Raw genomic sequence first — 25,400 nt, 5'->3', positions numbered from 1 at the left:
GGGCTGCGTTCGGAAACATCACCCGAATACCTCTGTGTATCGTTCTATCCTTGTTGTTCACCCAATAAATTAAGGATAAGGTAATATACAGGGGCATCCGGGTGATATTTCCGAACACAGCCATGATATCATCGATGCGTTCAAGCCAGACAAAGCGGTTAGCTGGTTAAATATGATTGGTTGGATTTATAAGTAACAACCAATCATATTCATTTGCTTGGCGAGCAAGCTAGTAGCTTTTTTTATGAGATTCTTTTTAGTGCTGGGATGACGTCACTAACTGATGAAATTAAAAAAAAATTATATTAATATTATATTAACATACCGATAATTGAACGAAAATTTATTAAACGAAAAGAAATGTTGAACTTTTTGCGAAACTGTGCAGAATTAATAAAGAGCTCATGAGAATAACTCGAGAAAGTGAGAGCTGATGTAAATTAAAAATTAATTTGTTATAAAAAACTTGCTTGTATCTTAAATGAGCAGAAAGTGCAACAAAGTGCAGATGCTCAGAATAGCCTCTATTTTTTTAAAGATGGCAGTCGCACGGTGAATCAGGAGAAAGAGAGAGAGAGAGAGAGAAAGGTTGCAAACGGTTGTCAACAAATAGCAAGATTTGTACTCGCAGAACGGGCGATTTAGGATGATTAAAGAAACAAGAGAGTTGAATCGAACTTAAGCTACGTTTCTTCTCTTTTTATGTAACCACGACGCGAGGGAATAAACTGCCGAAAGTGCCGAGAGTATCGGAAGCAGCACGGAGCAAGAGCTGTGTCGAGAAACAAGCCTTCCTCTACCTGAAACACAGACTTTGATGAATGTCTGAGAGTGACTACGATTCAGCAAACGAGTACACAAGCCTGATGGACGGTCACGTCGCGGAGTCTCGCCCGGACGACCTGATCCTGGACAACGAGCGTCGAAAGGGCCGCTCCAGAAGTGCCAATGAAGAGGTAGTTTTTTTCAAGAAAATTCTCAGTCTTTTATTTACTTAAAGAATTTTGATAATTTTGACTTTCTTGTTAGCAGAAAAGTTTAAGAAACTTTCGTTAAAAATGTCAGGAAGATCTTTAATGTTTTATTTAACCCTTCTATGGCAAAGTTTTTTTTTTCAAGTTATTCAAGATATCCAGAAAAGTAGGATTGGATCAGATTCTCCCCCACACTGTTCATTTTTCATCTAATCAATGTGACAAGATGAGTAAAAAGGAGTAAATAATAAATGTTTTTGAATGAATGACACAGATGATCCATTATATAGATAACATAGTGAATCATTATGTCCTTGTTTGCTAATGTTAAACAAGGAGACAGTTCATATAAGTGTCTTTTTATTTTTGTTATTCATTGAATATCAAGGAGGAAAAAACAACTTCTGTGTCTGTTATTTATATTTTTCTTTTGGAAACAGCCCAAGATAAAATCATCACTGTGTTATACTGTATCTTTTATTGGAAAGCATCGGATATGTCATGAAATTTTTTCTTCTATTGCATGGACACTATAAATAAACAAAACCAGAAGTCACATTTGACCCACTTTACACACTAAAGGAAAATTAATCCAAGTTTTTTTTATAATTTTAATTTTTTTGTTGGCAGAAAATTTAAGATATCATGAAAAATGTTTTTCCTCTGTCACAGATAGAAAATGGGGTTCCTGAGGTACACATCGAAACACCAGGCTCAGCTGTCGCCCGATCAAATAGACGAGGCACATCCGGTAGCAATAATCAAAATAGACGGAGGCACAGAGACGAGGAAGAGGAAGAACTGAAGTATGGAGCGGCGCATGTGATCAAACTCTTTGTCCCTGTTTCGCTGTGTATGCTGGTTGTGGTAGCCACTATTAGCTCAGTCCATTTCTATACAACCAAGGGAATGTACTTGTGAGTTTCACCTTTACAATAATGGCTTATGTATCTGTTGTTCTTTGTGATTGAACTAGTACACACTAGCATACACTTGTACTTAAGAAGATTTTTACATTAAAGAGTTGATTTCAAAGATGTTTTTTGATAATTTTTTTAACGAATAAAAATTTAGGTATACTTAAAAAATAATACAGGTTTATATAGAAAGTGCAATGTACATGTAAACAAATATTTTTTTTTAATGTTTGTTTTTTACAAAGTAAACAAAAGGAGTTTTTTCTTAATGAGTAGATTTGTAATTCTTCTCTGAACTAGGATAATTAATATCACGTGGATATTTGCAAATGGCGATAGTTAGAAAAAAATATTTGAATTTTGCTCATTTTTTTCCTCTTTGACTTTTAAAAAAATAGAAAAAGTCAACATAGACTTCGTTCTTGTAATAACTTATTCAACATAGACTATTAATTCTAGTTCAGACGATAATGACATATAATAAATCATGGTTGCACCACCCAGCTAGCCAACTGGTTGCATTTTCACTGTAAGAAATAGTGATTGATCACCTCACATGAAAACATTGCGGATACTAAATTAACGAAAAACATGCGGATACCGTAGTCTTATGCATCTTATGCTCATCGCTCACCTAATTACATGAATTCATCTGTATGTACTAAGGATGGCTAAAAAGTTAGCCGAAACACATATACAAATTAATAATTAAATATGTAAGATACAATTTAATAATTTGAAATTTATCACTCACATAGTACAACGCTATTTTCCAATAGCCAAATTTATTATAATTATATTTTTTATAAGCTTTCGGAAGGCAAAAAAAATCGATTTTTTTTAAACTCTAATGTAAAAGCCCTCCCCCCTTTAAAAAGAAATAATTATATATTTAAAGTTTAACCAAAGCAAGAAAGTTTTAGTGTAGTCCAATGCAACGACAAAAAACAAGTCTTACGTTATCACGCTGTACATGATACTGATTTATTATAACAAAACGATTTTTCAGAGTATACACTCCGTTTCATGAGGACAGCTCCGACACGAGTACCAAAGTCTGGCAGGCGTTTGCCAATTCGCTGATTCTCATGAGCGTCATTGTAGTTATGACTGTGATACTTATCATCCTTTACAAATACAGATTTTATAAAGTCATACATGGCTGGTTGATCATAAGCTCTCTATTGTTACTTTCAATGTTTTCCGCTCTATATTGCGAGTAAGTATAAAGATATATATAAGTATAAATTTAAAACACTTCTATCAAATTCTACCAGTGTAGATTAATTTTAATCTCGATTTATAACTTACTTTTTATCTTCTTCTAGTTTTAAGAATTAGAAAAAGGTAAACAGAGTCAATTAAATCAAGACTAAAGTTAACCCTAGCTATACATATTCTTTTTTTTCTATCCTTAATATACACTCGGATCTCTGGGACTCCATCCATATTTGTTACCGTAACTTCCGTAAAAATGGACATATTTCAATTAATTTTTTTTTCAATTGATGGATTGATTAAGAAACAAGTCCATGTAAAAGTCGATAAAAAATTAAGGAGTTTCGAGATATACAGATTTAAAAAAAGAAGAAGTTTAAAAACATGAAAAAATCTCGATTTAGCAAATTGCACTAGGGTTTCTGGGACCCCAGTGTGTATAGTTAGGATTAATTTACTTTGGTGAAAACCGGTTTTTGTCTTTAACATCTAAAAGAAGATTTATGATGTGTTTGTACTTGCAGGCAAATGTTGAAAGCTTACAACATTCCAATGGATTTATTCACGCTAGGTATAGGCTTATGGAATTTTGGTGTAGTCGGAATGATTTGCATTCACTGGCAAGGGCCGTTACAACTTCAACAGGCGTATCTGATCTTTATTTCCGCCTTGATGGCACTCGTTTTCATTAAGTATTTACCTGAATGGACAGCATGGGTTGTCCTCGGTGTTATAAGTATTTGGGGTAAGGCGTTTTCGAGATGGAAATTTATCACACATACAAGGATGATCTTATATTTTTACTTGCATTATAGATTTGATTGCGGTTTTAATGCCGAAGGGTCCACTAAGGATACTTGTCGAAACTGCGCAGGAAAGAAACGAATCTATTTTCCCTGCTCTAATATATTCTTCTACCATCTTATACTCATTTACTGTGACTTACGCTGGATATGTACAAGTAGCTACAATGGCGTCTGGAGATACTGCAGCGTCTCCTACGCGTGGACAGACGGACAATCAAAATAATCCAGTATCAGGCGATACAGAAGAGGGAGGTTTCTCTCCCGAATGGGTAGAAACGCATGGTACGAATTAAACATTAATGAAATTTTTAATAGAAAAAATTATGTTAATTATTAATTTAATCATTTAATGTAATCAAACTCCATGGATTGCGGAAAACATTGAAAGTAACAACAGAGAGCTTATAATCAGCCAGCCACGTATGACTAATGTAATCAAAAGTTCTATGGATTGATGTATTAAATTATACAATTTATTTTTTTTAAAACATCGAAATTTAAGTTTCTATTCTGTAATTTTCTTAACGACAACGTTGATATCGTCGTTGCGCAAGTTGCATATATAATAAAAATACGCAACAACAATGTAATGACATGTAATCGACATTATCGTTAAAAGTTACAGAATAGAAATTTAAATATTAACAAACAGGTCTTTTAAATGAAAAACTGAATCAATCTTGGTTATACAGATGAGCGTAGCACAAGGCGCGCTCAAGAGGTGCGCGAGAACTCGTCTGCGATAAGTGAAAACGCGAGACAGCAGGACAATCGTCCGCGAGAGTCGCAACGACAAGCTGCGGTCGCCGAGGAAGAACGTGGAGTTAAACTAGGTCTCGGAGATTTTATATTTTACAGTGTCCTTGTTGGAAAGGCGTCCACTTACGGAGACTGGAACACCACGTTGGCTTGTTTTGTTGCTATTCTTATTGTACGTATTCTAAAATATGCTCATTGCAATGGATACTGATAGAATTTTTTTAATCGATTGTTTTTTTTTTTACATAGGGCCTCTGTTTGACACTGCTATTGCTGGCTATATTCAAGAAACCGCTACCCGCGTTGCCAATTTCTACCACGTTCGGTTTGACATTTTATTTTGCCACGAGAGCAATTGTCGCGCCGTTTGCTGATAGTTTAGCGAGCGAGCAAGTGTTCATTTAAATTAAGGTATGACAAACCATCCTATTAATTTAGTACAATTTATTTAAAAATCGAATGTCGAGGGAACGATGACCGTTTACTTATCCATTTAGTATCTGCCGTATTATCTTTAATCTTTATAGGACGATAAAATCATTATAATGATGTTAAAACAGTGTCATATTTTGAGGCAAGAAATACAATGAAATAATAAATTATAACAAATCTCATTTAAGAATAGACTGTAAGGTTTGAAAATAGACGTCCTCTAAAGATTAATTTTCATATTACTTATTTTTGTTCATATTATTTCATATTACTTTCTCGAGCTGATCTTTTTTTTTAAATATAATTTGTTTTTTTGTGAATTTTTACTAGATTGAACAAATCAAGACGAAAAGTACCTACACTTTTAAACGTTTATCAGAGACTCGTGTATCAAGTGTGTGTTATGTGAGTGTATGTATGTGTGTCTTAAAATGCTCAGAGAAAAGGGAAATACTAATTTAAATTTTTAATATAGATAGCATAGAGAATGATAGAGGATGTAATTACTTTAGTATTTTTCTATGCGAAGCGAATTCACAAGAACGCCTCGTTATGGAACCAAGCGGTTTACATTTCATCGCGGCAATATGTGATAATCAAGCGGGAAAATGCGCTGCATTATAACAATTTATTGTACTCCATTGTTACACTTATGGAACATATAGGTCTCGTAGGTTCATGTATAAAAAAAGCGGATAACGACTGGATGATCGCGGTGAATTGTATGAAATACGCGAGGTAATGTCCGTTCGAATAAGTAATAACTGCCTCGTTATACACTCATCTCGATTAGTATTCGCAGTACGCACTGAACGGTGCTGTTACTCTAGAGCGTCGAGTTCGCTATCATTAATTATTAATTATTAGCCAGGATGAATCTGTGGGGTTTTCTCGAGTCCAGGTTACACACAGCCATGGAATAAATACCTTTTTTTTTTATCATACTACTGAAAAGCATATTTATCGTACTCGTGGCGTTTAGTGGTTTTTTAAATATAGATTTTATTTTAACATACTAAATATAATAGTTTTCTTGAAGCTGAAAGTGTTATTTTTTTTCGTCGCATCTTTGAACATCTGATAAGAATACAAGACGAAATATTCTGGTTATATAATGAACAAGCTTTTTATCTCAAGGTTTTTTTGCATGCCAATATAAAATGCTTTTCAATAAACTTTAATACTTCAATCATACAATCCGATCGATCTGATCAATTGTCATCCATAGCAATGCAGTGATATCTTCCAAATCGATAATATCGTTGATCAACTTTGGTTTAGTATTAATATTCAAATAAACGCTAACATCTGCATAACAACTCCAACTTTAACAGTGTTCTGTTAATTCCTTGCACTATATACATTTATGCTCACATGCACGCACACGTACACACAAACAGGCAAACAGACAGTGCGTCTGTTAATAAACACTTTACCACTATTTCAGATACTTAAAGGCCACAGTTTGAAAAAAAATTCATAGAAATACGTATCTGGAGATACTCTCTTACAGTATCAATCAATTACAACCCCGTAATTAATTTCTTTATTTTTTTAAATTTCTGAGTGCTGTAAAATTCTATTTAAAATTTTGAATTCTTCTTCCTGCCCCAAAAAAATAAAAAATGAGTGACTCGAAAAATCAATGAATAAAATAAAAAAAAGTTACTTCAACAAATTTTTATTTTGTTCATATCTTAAATTTGGAAGATATAAGAAAATATTCTTTTCAATCTTTACATTTGTGTACACATATTTATATGAATTTCTTTTCTTATTTGGATCTCTAGAACACGTACCTGAAGTAGTGATCAAAGTTTTATTAACAGCCAGCGATAGATTCCGAAAGCGGAAGAACTTTAACAAAGATATGATATTTTTTCGCTTGTAATACATTGCTACGTTCACAAGCCGATAATTATTATTACGCTAATGGAAAGTAGAGTCTTTTAATTCGCTAGTCGATTCGCTACTTCGGATCGCGCATACAAAATGCTTTTCGACGCACAAAATAAATACTCTTCAGCTATTGAATAAACTATGCGAAGTTATGGTCACCGTTGCTGACGAATTCGTTCTTTCGCCGCACCGTAATTTACAATAATGTACGTTTGTGCTAGTGAAACGTAACTGGAATGATATAAACTACATGATTTGACTATATCGAAGGAAAGTACACTTCGTGAATTCTACTGGGAAATTCTATTGGAAAGACATTAGGAAAATATCTGTAAAAGAGAAAATAAATCGCTATGACGCGATATATTTCGTCTCGCTACGGTCTTTCCTCTCTCATAAAGAATATATCACGTTGCTTTCCACATTATTGTCTCTGTGCAAATTTTCCGGCGAGCACGAGACAGTATCAGTGAAGAACGCTCATTTTCTACAAACCAGTCTTACGATTGCTAAGCTTCTGGAAGCATATATATTTTTTGTAACGACTACAAAGCAGGATGAGTCACTTAACATTTGCAACTCGATTACTGATAAATGTAATACTCTTATTGAAAGTATCAATGAGTTACGGAACATTTTAGTCTTTCATTTTTATATGATTCTTCGTAGAATTGATATGTAATTCAAGGAATGTAGGTATTGTGTGCGATAAATGTTACGAGACTCATTCTGTATAAACGCCGTTGCTACTCAATTCACCCAATATCTCTTTTGCTATAGCTACTGCATTTTTATAAATAGAAAAGAAAATGACAAAAATACGATAAATAATAAACATTTGTCATATTTCACTTACTTATTCAATTCTCTCACTCATTCTTCAGCATTCGAAAAGGTGAGGGTTGCACGATAGTATTTTAGCTAGTTCCGTACTTGCCGCTCTCGAACATACCACGCCTGAAAAACGAGCTAAACTCCAATAAAGATTGTTTGTTTATGTTGCTAAGATTGCCGTTGTATTTGTATAGGGGCTCGCAGTGCGGCAGTTCCGAACAAACTTGAATTAATCGGCGAAGATATTCTTCGAGGCGTTTCCGACGTTGCCTCGCTACGACTTCGTACTTTGGAAAGACTTGGCGTGGGGGGAATCGTATCGCAGCGACCTGTGATCAAAGAGTCTCCGTAAAACCGATTGTGTTGCGAATGTGTGCTTACATTTATGAAAATGGTCTGAATCGTGTGTACATATATAAATAATATATATATATAACTTTGATCGATAAGAAAGTCTAATTATTTCAAAACAAAAAATATATAATATATTTTTTGTTTTGAAATAATTAGACCTTTCTATAATTCAAAGTTCATTTTAGAACATTTATAATTCATGTCAAAGTTCAGAATAAAGTTACGTAATATTTATGCATATATATGTGTGCATGATTTGTATTTTATATAAGTATCCTGATTTTTCAATGTTATTCCATATTTTATATGGCACATAGAATTTATAAAAAAAATTTTATAACAAATTTAGTTGTTTGAAATGAGCTTAATAATTTAGGCATAATAATGAGATACTTTTTAACCAAATCTCTTTCTCTGCAATGGTAAAATTGTTTTATTTTACAAATAATTTCTTTCTTCAAAACTTAAGTAAACCACACTTGGATCTGATATCTTACATGACTTTAATTCCTATATTTGTGCTAGTTTCATAATTATATAATGTACAATAACGTACCTTACTACCGTATTTCTGTCGCATTGATATGTACAACTCCCGAAATCTCCTGTATCTACGTAGCAGTGTCCAACTGTCGTCCTGTGCCACAACTCGCACCTCGTATTCATAATGGCTGGATGCGCCGGCTCCGCGTATCACATATGACGGCACGCTGACGATCATATTAATCACACAGTCGTTGTCGTTCGCTATTAATGATGGTAGGGATCTCGTGATTGTCAAAGAATACGGACTACTTAAGCGGTCGCCGCGATTCTGACTCTGTGCAAAGAATGTGTGTTGAAGTTGTCTCGAGATTGATCATCTAAAATCTAAAGATTTGTTCTTTGTTGCTCTGCATTGGACTAAAACTTTCTATCTCGCTTTAGCCAAAAACTTCAAAAATATATCTTGTTTCATTTTAAATATCCGTGGTCCAAGGTAAATTTTAAATTCTTAATTATTTTGTCTCAAATTCGAACACGTACTAAAAGTGAAAGTTTCAAGTCATATCATTGTAAAATCGTATTTTTGAATGTTGAAAAAGTGTACTAGAATTTTTTCAAATTTTTTTAGAGCCTAAAAACAATTTGAAAAATACATCAGGCATCCGATTGGATTAGGAAAGCAATGAGAAAACGTTGAGAATCACAAAGGGTTAAGTATAACAAATGTACATAGTTCAGCCACAAAGAACAAACCTTAAGATGAGATAGAAGAAATTGATGATTTACCGTCAAATAAACTGTCGAGTAACCCCGACTAGAGGATCTTTTAGACGCTAACGATTCCGACAGAGTCTCTTGATCGTTAGTATTAGGCCTGTTATTCCTGAAAAGTTGAGATCTGGTTTGCGCTACCGTTAATAGAGTGGCGGAACTATTATTCGTAGGTTCTACAACACTACAGTAAGCATTTGGTTCTTTCTGTACATAGTTCTCGGTTTCGTTGATGACGAGTCTATCACTATGGTTGTTGTCGTCGTTGTCGTCGTCGCCGTCGCACTGGAGCCGCTTCGTGGAATGATTTTTCCGTTCGTCCTCCAATAAAGACACTTCCAATTCGATCTGTTGTCTCTGCAGATCCTGTAGTATCATTATTTGTCGATTGAGATCTTCCTTCGACGGGGTACCGGCGTCCAAGCATCTCATCACCATCATCCGTTGACGTGCGATTCTTTCGTTCAGCCTCTTCATCGCCGGATTTTGTTGTATTGGCGATTCTAGCGTATCCTGAAGCATGTTTTCCGGGATGGTGGACACCGTGGGCGGTTGTACCTTCCCTTCTTCGTCACTCACCAGCTCCATGGAAGCAGCTCTATTCGCATTTGTCGTGCTTTTAGTATCCACTTCGGATGAGCTGTCATCTCGGTTTTCAATTACAGATTTATCTTTCATCAGATCGTTTATACACGTCGTGTCGACATCTTCGAAAGCTATGCGAAGTTCCGGAGAGTCGGCCGCTGCCGTGTGAAATGTTTCCACGGTATCGGAGCTCGGTATACTCTGCGGCAACAAATTCAAGTCTGAGGCGATCTGATGTTTCCTATTGTTCACTTCGTGAAAAGATGTGGAATTACAGCTGAAAGCTTCGTCGCAATCATTTGATGAACAGCCGTCATCCAGAAACGCGGGAGTAGTGCGTTTTAAATCCAACGATAAACTGTGTTTACGCCGTTCGATTTCTTCAAGCTGTTCCTGAGTCCGCTTGGCCAACAATAGTTTCTTCTCCGTTACTCCTTCACTTCCCAGCTAGAAATCATTAATGTAAAGAATCGTTTTACAGAACCTTAGTATTTTACGTATACATACTTCTGCCTTGAATATCTGCTTCTGCTTCTTCGCGATCTCCATCAGTTCCTCCTCCATCTTATCTACTTTACTCTGATGTTCATTTAAAGATTTAACCTTGCTCTGCAACTCGTTTTCCAAAGCGACTAGCTCTTTTTTCTATTTAAGAAAATCACATATTTTTAAAAGAAAGTAGTCAAACAAGATTGAAGAGAAACGCTTAAGGCTCCTGTTCATTCGCCACTCACTACTATCTCAGATTGTGTGACGTCAGAAGCGAATAAACACGATAAAAATTCTTGTAAATTATATTTGAATAGAAATATTTTTCGATAAAATAATTTACAATTGATAAAATATCTCTAAACTGTTTCGGGAAGAAATTAAATCATATTTATTTTGCTATTTATTATTAATTTAATAGTTTACCGTAGTTATTTCGTTTTTGGTTATGCATAATTCATTTCCAGATATATGCATGATGTAATGTAAGAATACATCATGGATATATACGGCGCTTTCCATTAGTGACAGAAGTCGATATAAACATCGTTCTATCTTTCATTCCAGTAAGTAAACGAAGATAGAAAGACTTGCGTTAACAAATGGAAACCACTCATGGTTATTTATTAATTAACGAAACAAAAGAAAATTTTTAATATACCTATTGATCGGTTCAGCAAAGCTGCTTTCTCTGCTAAATGCCATTTTACAAGTCGATTCTACCGATTGTGTTGTTTTATTGAAACATTTCCATATTAATATATTTTGCAAAAACTTTTTTATTATATATTTTCTCATTTCTGGCTTCATAATCTGAGATAGTAGAGTGAACAAGAGCCTTAACTAACTTCACTTACGTGATGATTCACTAATTCCCTGACACTCTCGATGCACTTTTCATCGTTGAGACTAGACCAAGATTCGGGCAGACTGTCATCACTACCGGCACCGTTGTCCGTCTGAAATGCACATTCCGCTTCACTCACTCTCTACAAAATTGTACTAAAACTACTATAAAGTAAGACGTCCGACCTTTAACATTCATACAATATCTAGAAATCGGAATACTTCACATTCCGTTGTTTTATTGCACATTATAAAGAATTACTGTCAAAAGAGATGTTATATTGTCTGTATAGATTAAGTTATATGAACATAAGTAATGTGAGTATGCATCGCGTCATTTGCAATATGCGTGCGTATTACAGATACGGACTCTCGAAGATTCCTCGCGAAGATTCCTTATAATCCTTACCTTTTCCCACCGTTGCTGGTAAGTTTGTACACGTCCCTGATTGTTGACGAGCTCTTGCAACTGTCGATGCTTGGACTGCAATAATGTGCGCAGATAGGCGACTTCCCTACATATACTTTCTACCTGGTACCACACACACACACACCGATGCGTTAACAAAAGATATAATCAACAAAAGATGATTCAAAATTAAATATTAATAATTTGCCATGATACATGTTGCGTATAAACTAAAGACTAAATATTTATAATGACGAAATATCAGAATGACGAGGTAGCGCCTGAAGATGAATAAAATGGAAATAAACGTTTGTGCTTTTTCTTTCAGGATGTACAAAAAAATGTCTTTTAATACTATATGTATGACAATAGTAGAATAAAATATTTCCAATGATAGCATAAATATTAACACACGTATCTAAATCTAATTCTTGTGCACGCCTTTAACAAATAAATGTGAATATGAATAAACAAATCACAAAATAAATAGAATGAACAAATAGCGGATGTATCCTCGCGATGCATTGCCTCGAAAAAATAATAAAAAGTTTTCTTCATTCTATTCAATAATCAATACTCGGAATGGTGCATCATGCGGACGGATCCCGAGGTGCGGCGACAATGAGTTAATGAAAAATTGGGTTTGTTAATCGGGAGTGTTAAATCGATCGAATGCATACTCTTAAAAATTATGTGAGAAACAGAGATAAAAAACAGTGAGAGTGCGTGCAAATACTTCGTGGAGGATTAAACGCCAATTTTTGTATGAAAAATTTATTAAACAACAATAATATATATATCAGTATAACAATAATTAGTGCCTCTGTATCTTTATATCTCGCATAACAAACCCATAGACGTATCTCTATACAAACAAGCCCAAGATATGTACATACTTCACTCTTAACATTCTTACTAGATACTTAAATATATAACATTCCAAGGAATGCCATCTGTCCGGCAATATCTCTTCAGCACTAGCACCTTTTCACGATCAGCAGCTTACTCATATACATTAACGCAATTTGTTAACATAAACCATTTGTAAATATTAATATGTTAATATACGCAATATATTTGAAGATATTCTTGAGGCCGGCAGAGGAATTAAGACAATCTCATGGATAACGAACGCAAATCTCGTCGTAAACGACAACGAAGAGTGCTTTCCAGCAAGAGATACAGATGATGCAGTGTAACACAGTGAATCATTACATTATTATTTGCCAATGTTAAACAAAGATGAAATGATTACTGTATTACACTGTATTTCTTGCTGGAAAGCACTAGAAAGCTTGCTATAGAGAAACACACATACTGATAGGCCTGGATCTAGACATCGATAGACAGTACTGTGTATCTTAATCACAAAAATTTTGGTCGAATGATTGAAATGTTGTTTCGCAAACAGTCGTTTGCATAGTCGGGACACTCGCAGATGTTCGTCCACGATTCGCGGCATCTCGCAGTGACGCGTGAAGAGCGAAACTATATTACGACGTACCGGGCTATCACATATTTAACGGACAAACGTGCGAGTAGATGATGATGTTGCCAGACAAGCAAATAAGGACACCAATAGCGACAAGGACGAGGTAGAATTGGTACTTAATCGAGATTACATTCAATTCCGGAGACGGAGGCGCGTCCGTGTCACTTACTTGCGTCATTTCGTCCCGCCGTTCTTGCTCCAGGATATGTCGTCTCGCGCGCAGCTCGCGTTGACGCGACTCCAGGACCGCAATCGCATCCGCCCATTCTTTCCATTGTGCTCCCCACTCGCGTTCTAATTCACGTTGAGCTCCTTCTAGCGCTTCCCTTCTAGCAGTCCATCTTTCCTCACGTTCTTCTTGTTCCCTCTACGAAGAATATATAGTTAGTCAAAATTCAGTTCAAAGAGAAATGTCCTATCTAGAATATTTCATTTACTTTAAAGTCTTCCTTTTCTTTCAGAAGTGCGGCCTTTTGTTGTTCCAACTCCTCGACCGCTCTGAGGTCTTCGCTCGAGTTCAGGAGATTGTCGCTAGAACAGGACGCGTGCAGATCGGAGACGCTCCAGCTTAAGAGCGACAACCTCGATAGATTGACAACTGTTGATTGCAGGTTGCCGTTACCAGAGCCACCCTCCTTCCGGAGCTTCGCTGCCTCGGCCGGATCGTTGTACCGGAACATGTTGTTCCTACCCAGGAGTATGATACATCCTTGCGATAATCTTGTCGGTTTGTCCACTTGAGCGGTATTGATCCAGCAGTGAGATGAGAGCGGATGCAGCGTCGCCACGCCACTATCCAACTCGACTACGCAATGTTCCGATTCCACATCCGCACCGGTCAATACAATATCCTATTTGCAATACAACGAGTATTTTTAATTGTTTTTTTTTTATTAATTGGTATATAAAAATAATGCAGTCTCTTAAAGCTTTTATGTAAATCAATTAATACGGCCTGTTTTTTTTAGATAAACTTCTTGTATCGTTCATCTTTTATCTTTTTTCTCTAACAGAAGAAAAAAAAAAGGAGAGATAAACCGTGTAAAAAGTTCAGCTAAAAAGAACAAACAGTTTACACATTTTGGTTATATATAATTCCTATTTTTTCTATGTATGTAATCTTAAGAATTTTATTATATTTATATTGTTACCTGGACAACGGGAGCTTCCTCCGTGCCGACTAGTGTTTTTCCCTCTTTTAGGTGATACAATGTAACGCCGGTACTGAGCAAATCGTCGTCGATACCGACTAAATGCGGCATTTCCGAGTCAAGAACGACACCGACCCCGCTCTTTCGTAATCCTAGCGCTTTTTGTTCTTGCAGAATCTGTTGCGTTTCTCGCCACTTTTCGGTCCATTCTTCAGTCAGTACCTTTTCTTGTTCTTGTTTCTCTTGGATTTGAGCCAACAGCACTTGCGGCGGTTTTTCCACGCTCTACAATTAACAAATAAATATATACTTTTTCTAAAACGGCAATGAGAAAGAATGTGGGATAAACCCGCCGTGATACTTGCCATATTTTTGTCGATGAGAGACTTCAACTTTTCTATTTCTGCTCTGAGCTCTCTGATGAGTTTCACGTTTGCGTCTTCGTTGATAGTCGGCTTGTTAATAATGTTCTTCGCACGATTGGCGTATCTAAGAGTGCTGAGAGTATCGTTGTAATTGCATTCCGCCGGACTGATAGTCGCTATCATGATAGTCTTGGAATTGCCGCCCAGTGAATCTTTCAGCAACCACGTGAGCACGCTGTCGCGATAAGGGATAAACGTGTTTCGTTTTGTGGCGGACGCATCACCGCTGGCAGAACTGAGCTCAGAGAGCGTGGATATCACAGTGCCTAAAGTTACCAACGATTTGTTGATGTGCGCGCCTTCCTTGAGTCGTTGACCCGTCGCTCCGGTCGCGTTTGCACGTTCACTGTAAAGGCAGATAATATTTTTTTTAGGAAACTGCGTAACTTGTCATGGTGTTTTTACTTTGTTTTTCTATTCTTTTATTTTCGCGAACGAACGAACTCAAAAATAACTCGACTTGTGATGTTTTCTTTTTTTTTTTCGAGACTACCTTCCGGCCAAGTCGACAAGGTGCACCTTGGAAACAGTCTCCGACGGCATGTTGCCTTCCGAGAGGCCGGCTTGTACGAAAGTTATCGTAAAAATCGCGTGACTCCTGCTACTCACGTCGTTCATCTTTGTGCTGGCTGTGGTTCTGTGCGTATTACCTCTCACCATACATTCCTAAAGCAAAAATATCCTTTTATTGATATTGCAACTGAAAGAGATATACTATTATGTTCATTATTTATTATTGTACACAATATTTATCTTATATATGTCTCTTATTTTAAAATATCTTTATACTGAAAAGCAATGCCAAAAATTATTTTACAAATAATGCGATAAAAGAAATTATATGTGCAGTGATAAAATAATATATAATATTTGTCCTGTTGTAATTTCAAAATAATATCTATAATAAACAGATAAGCGATAGGACTTGCTATTAATCTTTCGAAGCTGACAATGGTTCTATTGGTCCCCTATTGAATTAATTATAAATCTTTTTGTCAAAAATATCAATAATTTTCTTTAAGTTATATCTGCAAATTTTGAATTATTCTTATTAACTCGTGAATACATGTTTTTTTTAACTTTAAAATTAGAAAAATGTCCTGGTGACTTTGTGTTCACTGTACATAGCAATTAAACTTGTACAATATTTCTGTGACAAATAACAACAAACTTTCGCCTTCGCTGTTCATTCATTAAGTTTGTACTCAGTTTTACCTGAATGTCCGAATAATCGTAGACGAGATGACATGATAGATCTTGGACATAAGGCCCTCCCGTGGGATGTTCTCGTACCCTCAGCGAATGGGATTGGCTTTGGTCCAGTCTAAGTAGATCTCTTACTCTTTCGTTATAGATTTCTAGGAATGATACTTCCGTTCTGTACGACGCCCCGCTTTCCTTTCCAGCTGCCATTCTAGCGAAAAGCGTCTTGCAAATTCGTGGTATCAATCCCTGAGATTCCTACGATAACGATCGCACATAATAAATGATAAGAACAAAAAAGAAAATAATATATAATATATAATCAATATATTATATATAATATATTATCAATATATTATGTCCTCTTGTCAAAGGTGGAAAAGTTTGATTAATTGTGGAATTTTTATTTTATATATCTATTATTGCAAAATATATTGATTTGGCCGAAATTTAAAGAAAACTAATAATTAATAATTCAGTAATTTTTTAAAATAACGTGAGAATGAGATTTTATTTATTATGTTTTTCAAAAAAGCTAGTTTTAAATTGCCTAATTAATAATTACATCTACTCGATCATGCAAAAATTTCATATTCCATAGCAAATGGAAATTTCATTCCTCTCGTTTATTCATTTTTCTTTCTCTCATCTTTTTGCTAAAATTATATTTGGAAGAAATATCGACGCAAAAATCTTTTTTCCACCTATAAAAAATGAGACTGTGAAAAAGGTGTCTTTATGAGAAATTAGATTATTGCGTTACCGGCGTGCCCATCATCGTGAAGGTCTTCCCGGATCCTGTCTGGCCATAGGCAAAAACGCAGGCATTGTAGCCCTCGAAGGCACTTTCTATTACGTCCGTACCAAGATCGTAGAAAACCTGGAGAAAAGACGATTAGATAAGGGTCTTTCTCTATCTCTCGAGCGGCGTCTCGCTTTAATAACTCGCGGAAGCGAAACGAATTTTATTAGTCTCACTGTTACCCCTCGACGGAGCGTGCTACGCGTTTTACATAATGGTATCTAATTAGGTCACAGTAACGTTGACTCTAATGATTATACTATAACGATGATCCTGTATTGTGTTCTGCTTAATAAAGATTATTCTGTTTGATTATGCTCTGACAGCCCTCTATCATTCATTACAAATGTTTGTTGGAAACACTAATCGGCCCTAAAGCTTCTGTCACAACATTACAATAGACAGTTGCCGATTATATCATTAGAGGAAGATCAATTATTGCTACAATTGTTACCGCGTTCGACACACTTTCTCCTTTTCGCTCTCAAGCTCTTTCGTTACATTTATTTGCGTCTCTAATTCAATATCGGTTTGTCATTAAGCTAATTATAACTCTGCGAACATAAAACAACTTCGGTTTCGTCTTTCCGTATACGGTAGTGTTATCGTAAACGTTTCACTCTTTTCAAGGTCGACAGCTTCGTCATCGATCGCGAAATCTCGAGAGAATAATTTTTACTTTAGTCTTCGTTTCGTTCTGTCATGAAAGAAAATATTGATATGAACCTCTTCCTGGGACGCATAGTTTTCGTCGTTTGAATCGAAGGACCAGTAGGAGTGATCGAACGTGAAGTCTTTGTGCTTCCCACGGTCGATATCTCTGCAGCTATCCGGTGTCTGTAAACAGTAAATAGTAATCGTTCTTTCAGTTTTTGCTTTATCACCATTATTAGTGCTAAAGTTCAATTATCATTAGCCGAGTCCGATCTATATGGATGAATGGATAATGGAAACCAACTATAAAGGTGAAAAGTGAATATAAATTATAAACTATATAACTGTATTTATATAATTGTCTATTATTATATTAAAAAAAATTATATTATCTATATATTTTACTACTACTATATTTACTACTATTATTATATTTTTATAACACGTTGGTATTTCTTGCGAAATAAAAATAAAATCTTTGAAAAGGTTATTTCTATAAAAATCAGAAACATTTTCCGATAAATATTTGATTTCTCGAAACAGTAAAGTTTTCTAAGGATTTCAGATTTTCCAAGTTTTCCAAACAGAAGATATAAATATTTTTTTACTTTTTAAAAATTAAAATTGTTTTCAACCAAATTTTCTATAATATTTTCTTTGTTTTCATCGGAAAGCTACTTGACTGACTAAATCGTTTGATTCATGTGTATTTACGTGATGTTGCTATATACGATAATTATATAAAATGTGCATTCTTCATGTTGGATTCTACATAACTGATAAAACATCGCTGGGAATATCGTGCTGCATTATGCAAGAAAGCGAATGGCAGATAATTAAAAAGAAATAAGACTAGAATGATTTTCAGGTCAATCTCGCTTTTACGATTTTGCATGCACTTTATATCGAGTCCGCAAACATGCTAGTGGTCAGAAGGCATATATTAATTTACATATTCGTATTCGTATGCGAATATGTTCGCGAAAATTTCTAAACTCCGTCGCACATAGTTCGAAGCAAAGTTCAGAGTCGCTCATTAATCTACTCTCAATAAATCTCAGTCTGTTTAGTGCTTCCCGAGGTGTTTCCAAATTTACTAAATTTTCCGAAATACAGTGAAAAATTATTTAAAAAAATATTTTTTATCGGAAACCGATTGTATAAAAAATAACAATAACTTTGAGCAGCTTGACAGCTCAATCTCTCAGTTTAACTTTTTAAAATTTTTGAAAAGGTCATTTCTATAAAAATCAGAAACATTTCCCGATAAATATTTGATTTCTCGAAACAGTAAAGTTTTCTAAGGATTTCAGATTTTCCAAGTTTTCCAAACAGGAGATATATATTATGATTAATCCTATCCGGATCTCAATCTTTACGAGTATCAAGAAATACCAATGTGCTATAAAAATGTAATAATAGTAGTAAATATAGTGGTAATAAAATATATGGACAATATGATTTTTAAATATAATAATAGACAATTATATAAACGTAGTTTATAGTTTATATTCACTTTTCACCTTCTTGCTCTTTCCATCAATGTAGTTTAATTTTAATCTCGGTTCAACTAACTCTTCATCTTTTTTTAGTTTTTAGAAAAAGATGAAAAGTAAGTTGAACCGAGATTAAAGTTAATCTACATAAGTGCGTTTTGCACCTTTTGACAAGGCTACACTTAACTCGTGCTCGCCAGAGACGTTTTTTGCCAGGAGATCACTCTGCGGGATTGGCCTTCTCTTTTGATTGGAAAGAGAGATCCGGATAAGGTTTAATTGAATGCGGATAAAACATAGATTATACAACGCGGCGCGGCCGCGGCAATTGCATTCGATTGCGTAGCCGCAATCGTCGAATAACGAGTTGCTGGTTGCTGCGGTCCAACCGCGATTTTCGCACTTTCTCCTCAACGCATGCCTTGTTACTTTTCAACTGGGAGATTCACACAGATAATTACAAATAGAGATGTACGATCGAGATACTTTCTGTTCTGTTAAATAACGGTCTATTTTTGCAAAAAAAATCAATTTAATTAATTATATTGTCATAACATTGTTTCCCTCTCATCGTTTATTTCACAAAGCATTGTAAAATAAACAATTTGAAAGCAAATTGAGATTCTTATTGTCAGAGGAGATTGAGCTATCTTCTAAATTTATTTATAAAAAAATATCATTTTCTTCACGCTTTTTTTTAATTATTATCTGTGATATTTCCTAATTGAAATAATTCTCGAAACTTTGTCAAAACGATTTGCTTGAAAGAAACGTGTAAACACGATGAGCACCAGCTTTCATTTCGATAAGCTGGATTTGTCGGTCAAAGGTCCAATTAATTATGGCTTAGAAATTCATAAAAGTTATTCAGGTAGAAATTATGACACTAAACTTTACGAGGCATCGACCGATCGTAGCACAAAAGAGCAGATCATCTACGTCTCGGCTTCCGGTTTAGAAATTCTTTAGAAAGTTTATTTAAAGCCATTACTTCTCGGTACTTTGCGGTACCACGAAGTGTGTTGTTACACGCTCAAACTACCGTACATACCAAGAATATTACTATATATTAATAGAACTAATCCCATTCTGTAAAAATTTTCTCTACTTTAAGTAACAAACGTCTGATTAGAAATTTTATTTAAAAAATTGACGCTATTTGCAGAATATTCTCCTGATATCTTCAAATTAATTAACGTAAAATTAACGTAAAATTATTGAAAATATGGCATCCAAACTTTCTTGTAGTATCGCAATCTATTATCAAGCGAAAATTTGATCGTAACGCGAGACGTCGAACTTGCGAGTCACCCACCGCTTAACTTTGCTTTACCGGCGCTTTAGAGTGGATATATGAAAACGGACTCGTGATGTAATCACGGCTTACATCATAAACAAGACCTTCAGTTTATGAATATACAGCCAAAACGCAAATATGCAACAACAACCGCTTTTAGCATCGAAGATGCGCCTCTTGTAAAATGTTGACATCCGCCTACGCATTCTAACCAGTAACTATCTATAACTTGAGCTCGTAATAACCAACAGTAATATACAATCAATAATGTAAATGAACATCAACAGTATCTCGACATTAAAAACTTTATATATCAAGCCTGATACGTTTATTAAAGTAAAATCTGTTTTAAACTGAATAATGGATAATTCTATCGTTATTTATAAAGTTCTTCATTTAAAACAGATAATTATTCAAGCATTATTTCAACTGTTAATTTTCGCTCGTTAAGTTCGACAAGAACAAATCTAGAAGGTCACAATCATCAAAATTCGAGGCTTGTATTATACAAAGAAGTTCAACAAAATATCGAACAAGAAGAGAAAGAAATGTGTAAAGTTCCTTGAAGTTTTTATCAACATAGAATAAATGTAAAAGACCAATAAATAATATCTCACTAGCAAGAAAAATAAAAAAAGACAAGCACTCCACAGAGAAAAGTTTTTGGTACTTATGACTATAATTACCGTAATGATAACATATTATCGTAATTATGGTTATTACTGCTATAAGTAATAATAACTATACTTATAGTTCTATTAACAAAAATCCTATATCTATAGGTGACACCGAAAATGGCTATAAATTATAGTTAAATTATAATCATTGTGCAGTCATTTTTATGGTGATAATAATTATAATTTGTAGTCATTTTCGACACCAACTATATGTATATATTTGTTAATAGAATTATATGAACAGCTATTATTATTGACATTATAGTAGTAATAATTCTAATTAAAGTAACATTTAATTATAATCACAAATATATTAAAAACCTCAGCGTATATTAACAATTAATTTTTAGACTTTTCGAATTTATGATATGCACTGCTTTTTGTCTCCTCCGGAACATCTTACGTAGCGATTGATCGAATTCGCATTCTTGTGAAACAAGATCGAAACCGGCTCCGAAACCAGGCAATTTGCACGTGAAAATCGTCCGTGCGAGAGCAGTTGACCTCGATTGATAATCATATTACTTGGAATTTACCGTCGCTTTTGTGCAGCTAGCTCGGATCAGCTGCTGGTTAACAATGACAACAACCATGATGAAATCTAACTAGATTAAATTCTCGATTGAATTATTATTATATAATTATTATTATGCATTAAAAAAATTCAAAGAAAATAATTATCACTTTTTGTTTTCTCGATATGGTTTTAAACTGAAAAATATTTGAGTTTTAAGAAATTTGAAAGACACACACACACACACACTTCATTTCAAATTACTTAAAATTGTGAAGCGATAAAAAATGTTTTTGTGGGGCTTCAAAATTGTATTTAATGGAAAGAATTAAGAACGAATTTACGAGGGCCGTTTTTCTTTTAGGAGACACAGTCGACATAAACGTTCTATCTTTATTATTCATTAAATGCCAAGAAGGACAGAACGATGTTTGTGACGATTGTGTCTCCTAAAAAAAAGCAGCTTTAATGTTAAATTCCTTAAAATTGTGACACGTTAAAATATTTCTGGGACTTCAAAATCGTATTGATCGGAAAAAATTGAATTACACGAAACGCCACCTATTCTGCAAATTCCGTCACAGAGCTATAAAGAAAATAGGTAACAATTCTACAAACAAGGTAATGTATTATTCACTGCGCACCGCATTTTCCATTGCGTTTAAAAAAATCGTTATATTATAGTGACGTAAGTCTCAGTTTTATGAATAAAATAAGTAACAACTCTCGAGAATAGCTTTATGATTTTTGCTTTGGCTGGAAACGGCAACAACTTTCGAATTCTTTGTATTAAAAATCCTTTTTTTTTTAGTGTTACGATAATCCACTCTCTATAAATTTTTTGGAGTGAAATCTTTAAAGAGCGAAAATTGAGCTTAGTCTTGAAAGAGAGTTAGCTCAGTTTTCAATCTTTAAGAATGAGATTCACTCTAAAAGTTTTAAAGAGCAACTATTTAAAGGCGACGCATGAGACTTGATGATAAAAAGCAGACACGACCCCATATATTTCGACAAGGGCGGGTGGCAGTGACGCGATGAAATGGCTTACCTTGGTGTTGAAGATCCGCGTCCTCTTGCCGCTCATCTGTACGATCAGCTTCTCGTTCATCGCTACCTCTCTGGAAAGCAACAAGCACGTAGTTATCCTGGCGTCGACCTCTCCCGTTACAACAGACATTACGGAGACCGAATTCGGAAATCGACGAGACGCGCGCAACCGTTGGTTGGGTCCGTAATGCACATCAGTCAATACCGCGATGACACAATTGTGTCATATGCTGTCAATAACGTTCGACAACAACGGCTTTGAATTGGAGTTCCTGTCACTTTTCAAACCTTTTTACTGTGCAGGCGATAAAATAATTGAATTCCCCGTTTCAAAGAGGATATTGCTCCGAGATCCTCATTAAAAAGAAAAAAAAACATCTGATGTTATTAATATAATTCTCTAAAGGTATTTTATTATCATTAAATATTATTAAGTGTATGTTACTATATTATCTGCTCTTTATAAAGAAAATATGGAATTAATACTCAACGTATCGATCAAGTTCTCGCGCCAGCATAAAAAAAATAGCAAATTTGCGAACAAAAAATATACAGCGTATTCTTTTTCGAAGTAAAAAGCTTTTTTTAAATACTTATATTAATTAAGATTCTTAATTGAGACATCTCATCGAACAAAACGTTTCCTGAAATTTAAAAGTATGATTTGAAGTGTAAGATGATTCAAGATTTGCTCCTTCAATCTTTACTTAAATGACTGAATTAAAATGGCAACGAAGGATCAATATAGATAAAAAATTAAGATAAAATCGATGAGGATACCTCCTCGTAAATGAAGACATTTGCGTAAGTATCCGAAAGATGGATTGTAACTAATAATAAGATGGACAAGATAAAATAAAAATTTAAATAAAGTAAAAATGTATTCAACTGGAAGTGAATCATTAGTCTTTACTCTTTTTAGATTTAATTTTCTGCAGCACAGAATGAGCGGGGAGGATTGAATCATTCTAACGATGACGAATCCGTTCTCCAATGATTTCAACGGTATTCATCGCGCGCATGCATCATCCTTTGTATTCAATAACATTGCGTCAATGATTCCAGTGGCGATTAATGTCCATGTCGATGATCAATAACGCTGTAGTATGAAGAAACATCATCTATGTCATCTACGAGATGTTATTGACCGCAAAATAATTACGTAATAATATTGACTGGTAGCGATACGAGTAGCAAGGAAATCTAGGATACATCCAGGAAAAACTGGAATATTTCTTGAATATTTCAAGGATGTCGTTTTCAAGGTAAATTCGGAGGGTGCAACGGTGCGCATTGGATGTGCCCCAGTGTCGTCATCTAAATATATGTGACGTATTGTTTGACCTTATAGAAATTTAACACTGGAAGGCAGCGATTAATTACTTGTTTTGTATTAAAAACACTGTTTAATGATTTTTTACTCAAAATAAATAATTTCCAATTTAATACTGGAAATGATTTATTTTGAGTATTAAAAGCACACAGAATGACAGTGCTTTTAACATTCAAAATAACTTTTTATTCAATTTAAAAAATACTGGAAGTTATTTATTTTGAACATTAAAAGCATCGAACAATAATTCTTTTATTACTTAAAATAAATAACTTTTTATCTAACGTACTGTACTGGAAATTATCTATTTTGACTATTAAGGTATAGAAAAACAGTATTTTGGTCCAAAGTAAATACAATTTCCGATGTTAAATCGAATAATTATTTTAAGTATTAAATTCGCCAGCATCAAATCGAATAAGAAATTACTTGTCGAATACTAAATTGGCCAACATTAAATTGATTACTGTAAGGGCGGGATTTGTATTAAGGCTCTGATCGATCAGTGTTCTCATTACGCTCGCGTAAATCTCTCAGGTAAATTTGCGCGCGATACATCTCGCGCGTACCTGGACGTACGTCAGTATGTCCAGCTGAATTCAGAATAATACGGACTGGCGACGAACCTGAGAGAGAGAGAGAAAGAAAGAGAGAGGGGGAGAAAGAGAGAAAGAGAGAGAAAACGGGATTTTGTCGCAATCACGCACCGCACCGCGGACGGACATTCTAGCGTCGTAATTGTGGAGAATTGCGACGGTAAGAAACAAGCACGATGACGGTACTACAGTCATAATAACCGATGCATAAGCGACTCGTTGATTTTACTCGTAAGACGAAACATAAGGCGAGGTTCTTCCGGTCACCAGTTGCACGACACACACGCACCTCTTGTTGAAGGGTCGAACCCTCACGGCCACCTTCACCGATGCCATGGTTTCGCGGGATGGAGCGCATCGGGCTCGAGACGAAGGGACGCGAGATGTGATCAACGCCACCGTCGTTTCCCCGCTGCGACGGAGACGTGAAGGTGGTGGTCTTTCGACGCGCTAAGTAGCGCGTGGCGTCGCGACGTTGCTACGACGCGTTACGTCGCGTCGCGTGGCCTATGGAAGACGCTGGCGTCCTCGTCGAGCCTCGACTGCCTTGAGCACGCCCGGCAGCAGCGACATCGTCGACCCTCTTCCTCGCACGCTCGCGACTCACGGACGACCGCGAGCGACTGTGACCCTACAACTGCTCTCGCTCTGCCCGACTGCGTCGAACCGAGCCGCGAGTCGACAGAGTGGACTGCGGAGTGCGGAGGCGGAGCAAGCGGAATGAGCGGAGCAGAGCGGAGCGAGCGAGTCGAACGAGGACACGCGCGCATGCGTGATTCCTGCGCACCTTGATCGCAGGAGAGAGGGAGAGAGTGGCGAATTGCATCACGTGAACGCCCATGTCCAATGAGGACGGAGGTCACGTGACCAGATCTCTCCAATCTATTCCATGCCTGTGGAGCTTCGATGCCCATACCCAATCAGAGGAGACGGG

General features: G+C 35.5%; 2 protein-coding genes across 5 annotated transcripts; one reads left to right on the top strand and one right to left on the bottom strand.

Moving 5' to 3' along the window:
* Positions 1-532: 532 nt before the first annotated feature.
* Positions 533-8,105, top strand: Psn (presenilin). Of its 3 annotated transcripts, none has more exons than XM_018519872.1 (8): positions 533-956; positions 1,647-1,891; positions 2,901-3,110; positions 3,634-3,854; positions 3,925-4,197; positions 4,608-4,846; positions 4,924-5,085; positions 8,034-8,105. In XM_018519872.1, exons 1-7 carry the CDS (start codon positions 822-824, stop codon positions 5,077-5,079), a joined length of 1,479 nt encoding a protein of 492 aa, XP_018375374.1. In that variant the 5' UTR covers positions 533-821; the 3' UTR covers positions 5,080-5,085; positions 8,034-8,105. The 3 variants fall into 3 exon arrangements, with proteins under 3 accessions (XP_018375374.1, XP_018375375.1, XP_018375376.1); XM_018519873.1 differs by lacking the exon at positions 8,034-8,105 and adding an exon at positions 5,437-6,397; XM_018519874.1 differs by lacking the exon at positions 8,034-8,105 and adding an exon at positions 5,202-5,382.
* Positions 6,836-25,127, bottom strand: Klp98A (kinesin-like protein 98A). Of its 2 annotated transcripts, XM_018519869.1 has the most exons (16): positions 24,756-25,127; positions 22,539-22,608; positions 17,579-17,689; positions 16,814-16,930; positions 16,063-16,308; positions 15,341-15,513; positions 14,788-15,193; positions 14,423-14,707; positions 13,709-14,122; positions 13,441-13,638; positions 11,780-11,902; positions 11,382-11,483; positions 10,543-10,680; positions 9,466-10,482; positions 8,750-9,013; positions 6,836-8,168 (listed from the first exon to the last, which is right to left on the bottom strand). In XM_018519869.1, exons 1-16 carry the CDS (start codon positions 24,800-24,802, stop codon positions 7,923-7,925), a joined length of 3,957 nt encoding a protein of 1,318 aa, XP_018375371.1. In that variant the 5' UTR covers positions 24,803-25,127; the 3' UTR covers positions 6,836-7,922. The 2 variants fall into 2 exon arrangements, with proteins under 2 accessions (XP_018375371.1, XP_018375372.1); XM_018519870.1 differs by lacking the exon at positions 11,780-11,902.
* Positions 25,128-25,400: the final 273 nt, after the last annotated feature.

Source organism: Trachymyrmex cornetzi, unplaced genomic scaffold (genome assembly GCF_001594075.2).
Source record: "Trachymyrmex cornetzi isolate Tcor2-1 unplaced genomic scaffold, Tcor1.1 scaffold85, whole genome shotgun sequence".
Classification (NCBI taxonomy): Eukaryota; Metazoa; Arthropoda; class Insecta; order Hymenoptera; family Formicidae; genus Trachymyrmex; species Trachymyrmex cornetzi.
Note: the sequence above shows the minus strand (reverse complement) of the source record. Positions and strands in the feature narration are given on the sequence as shown.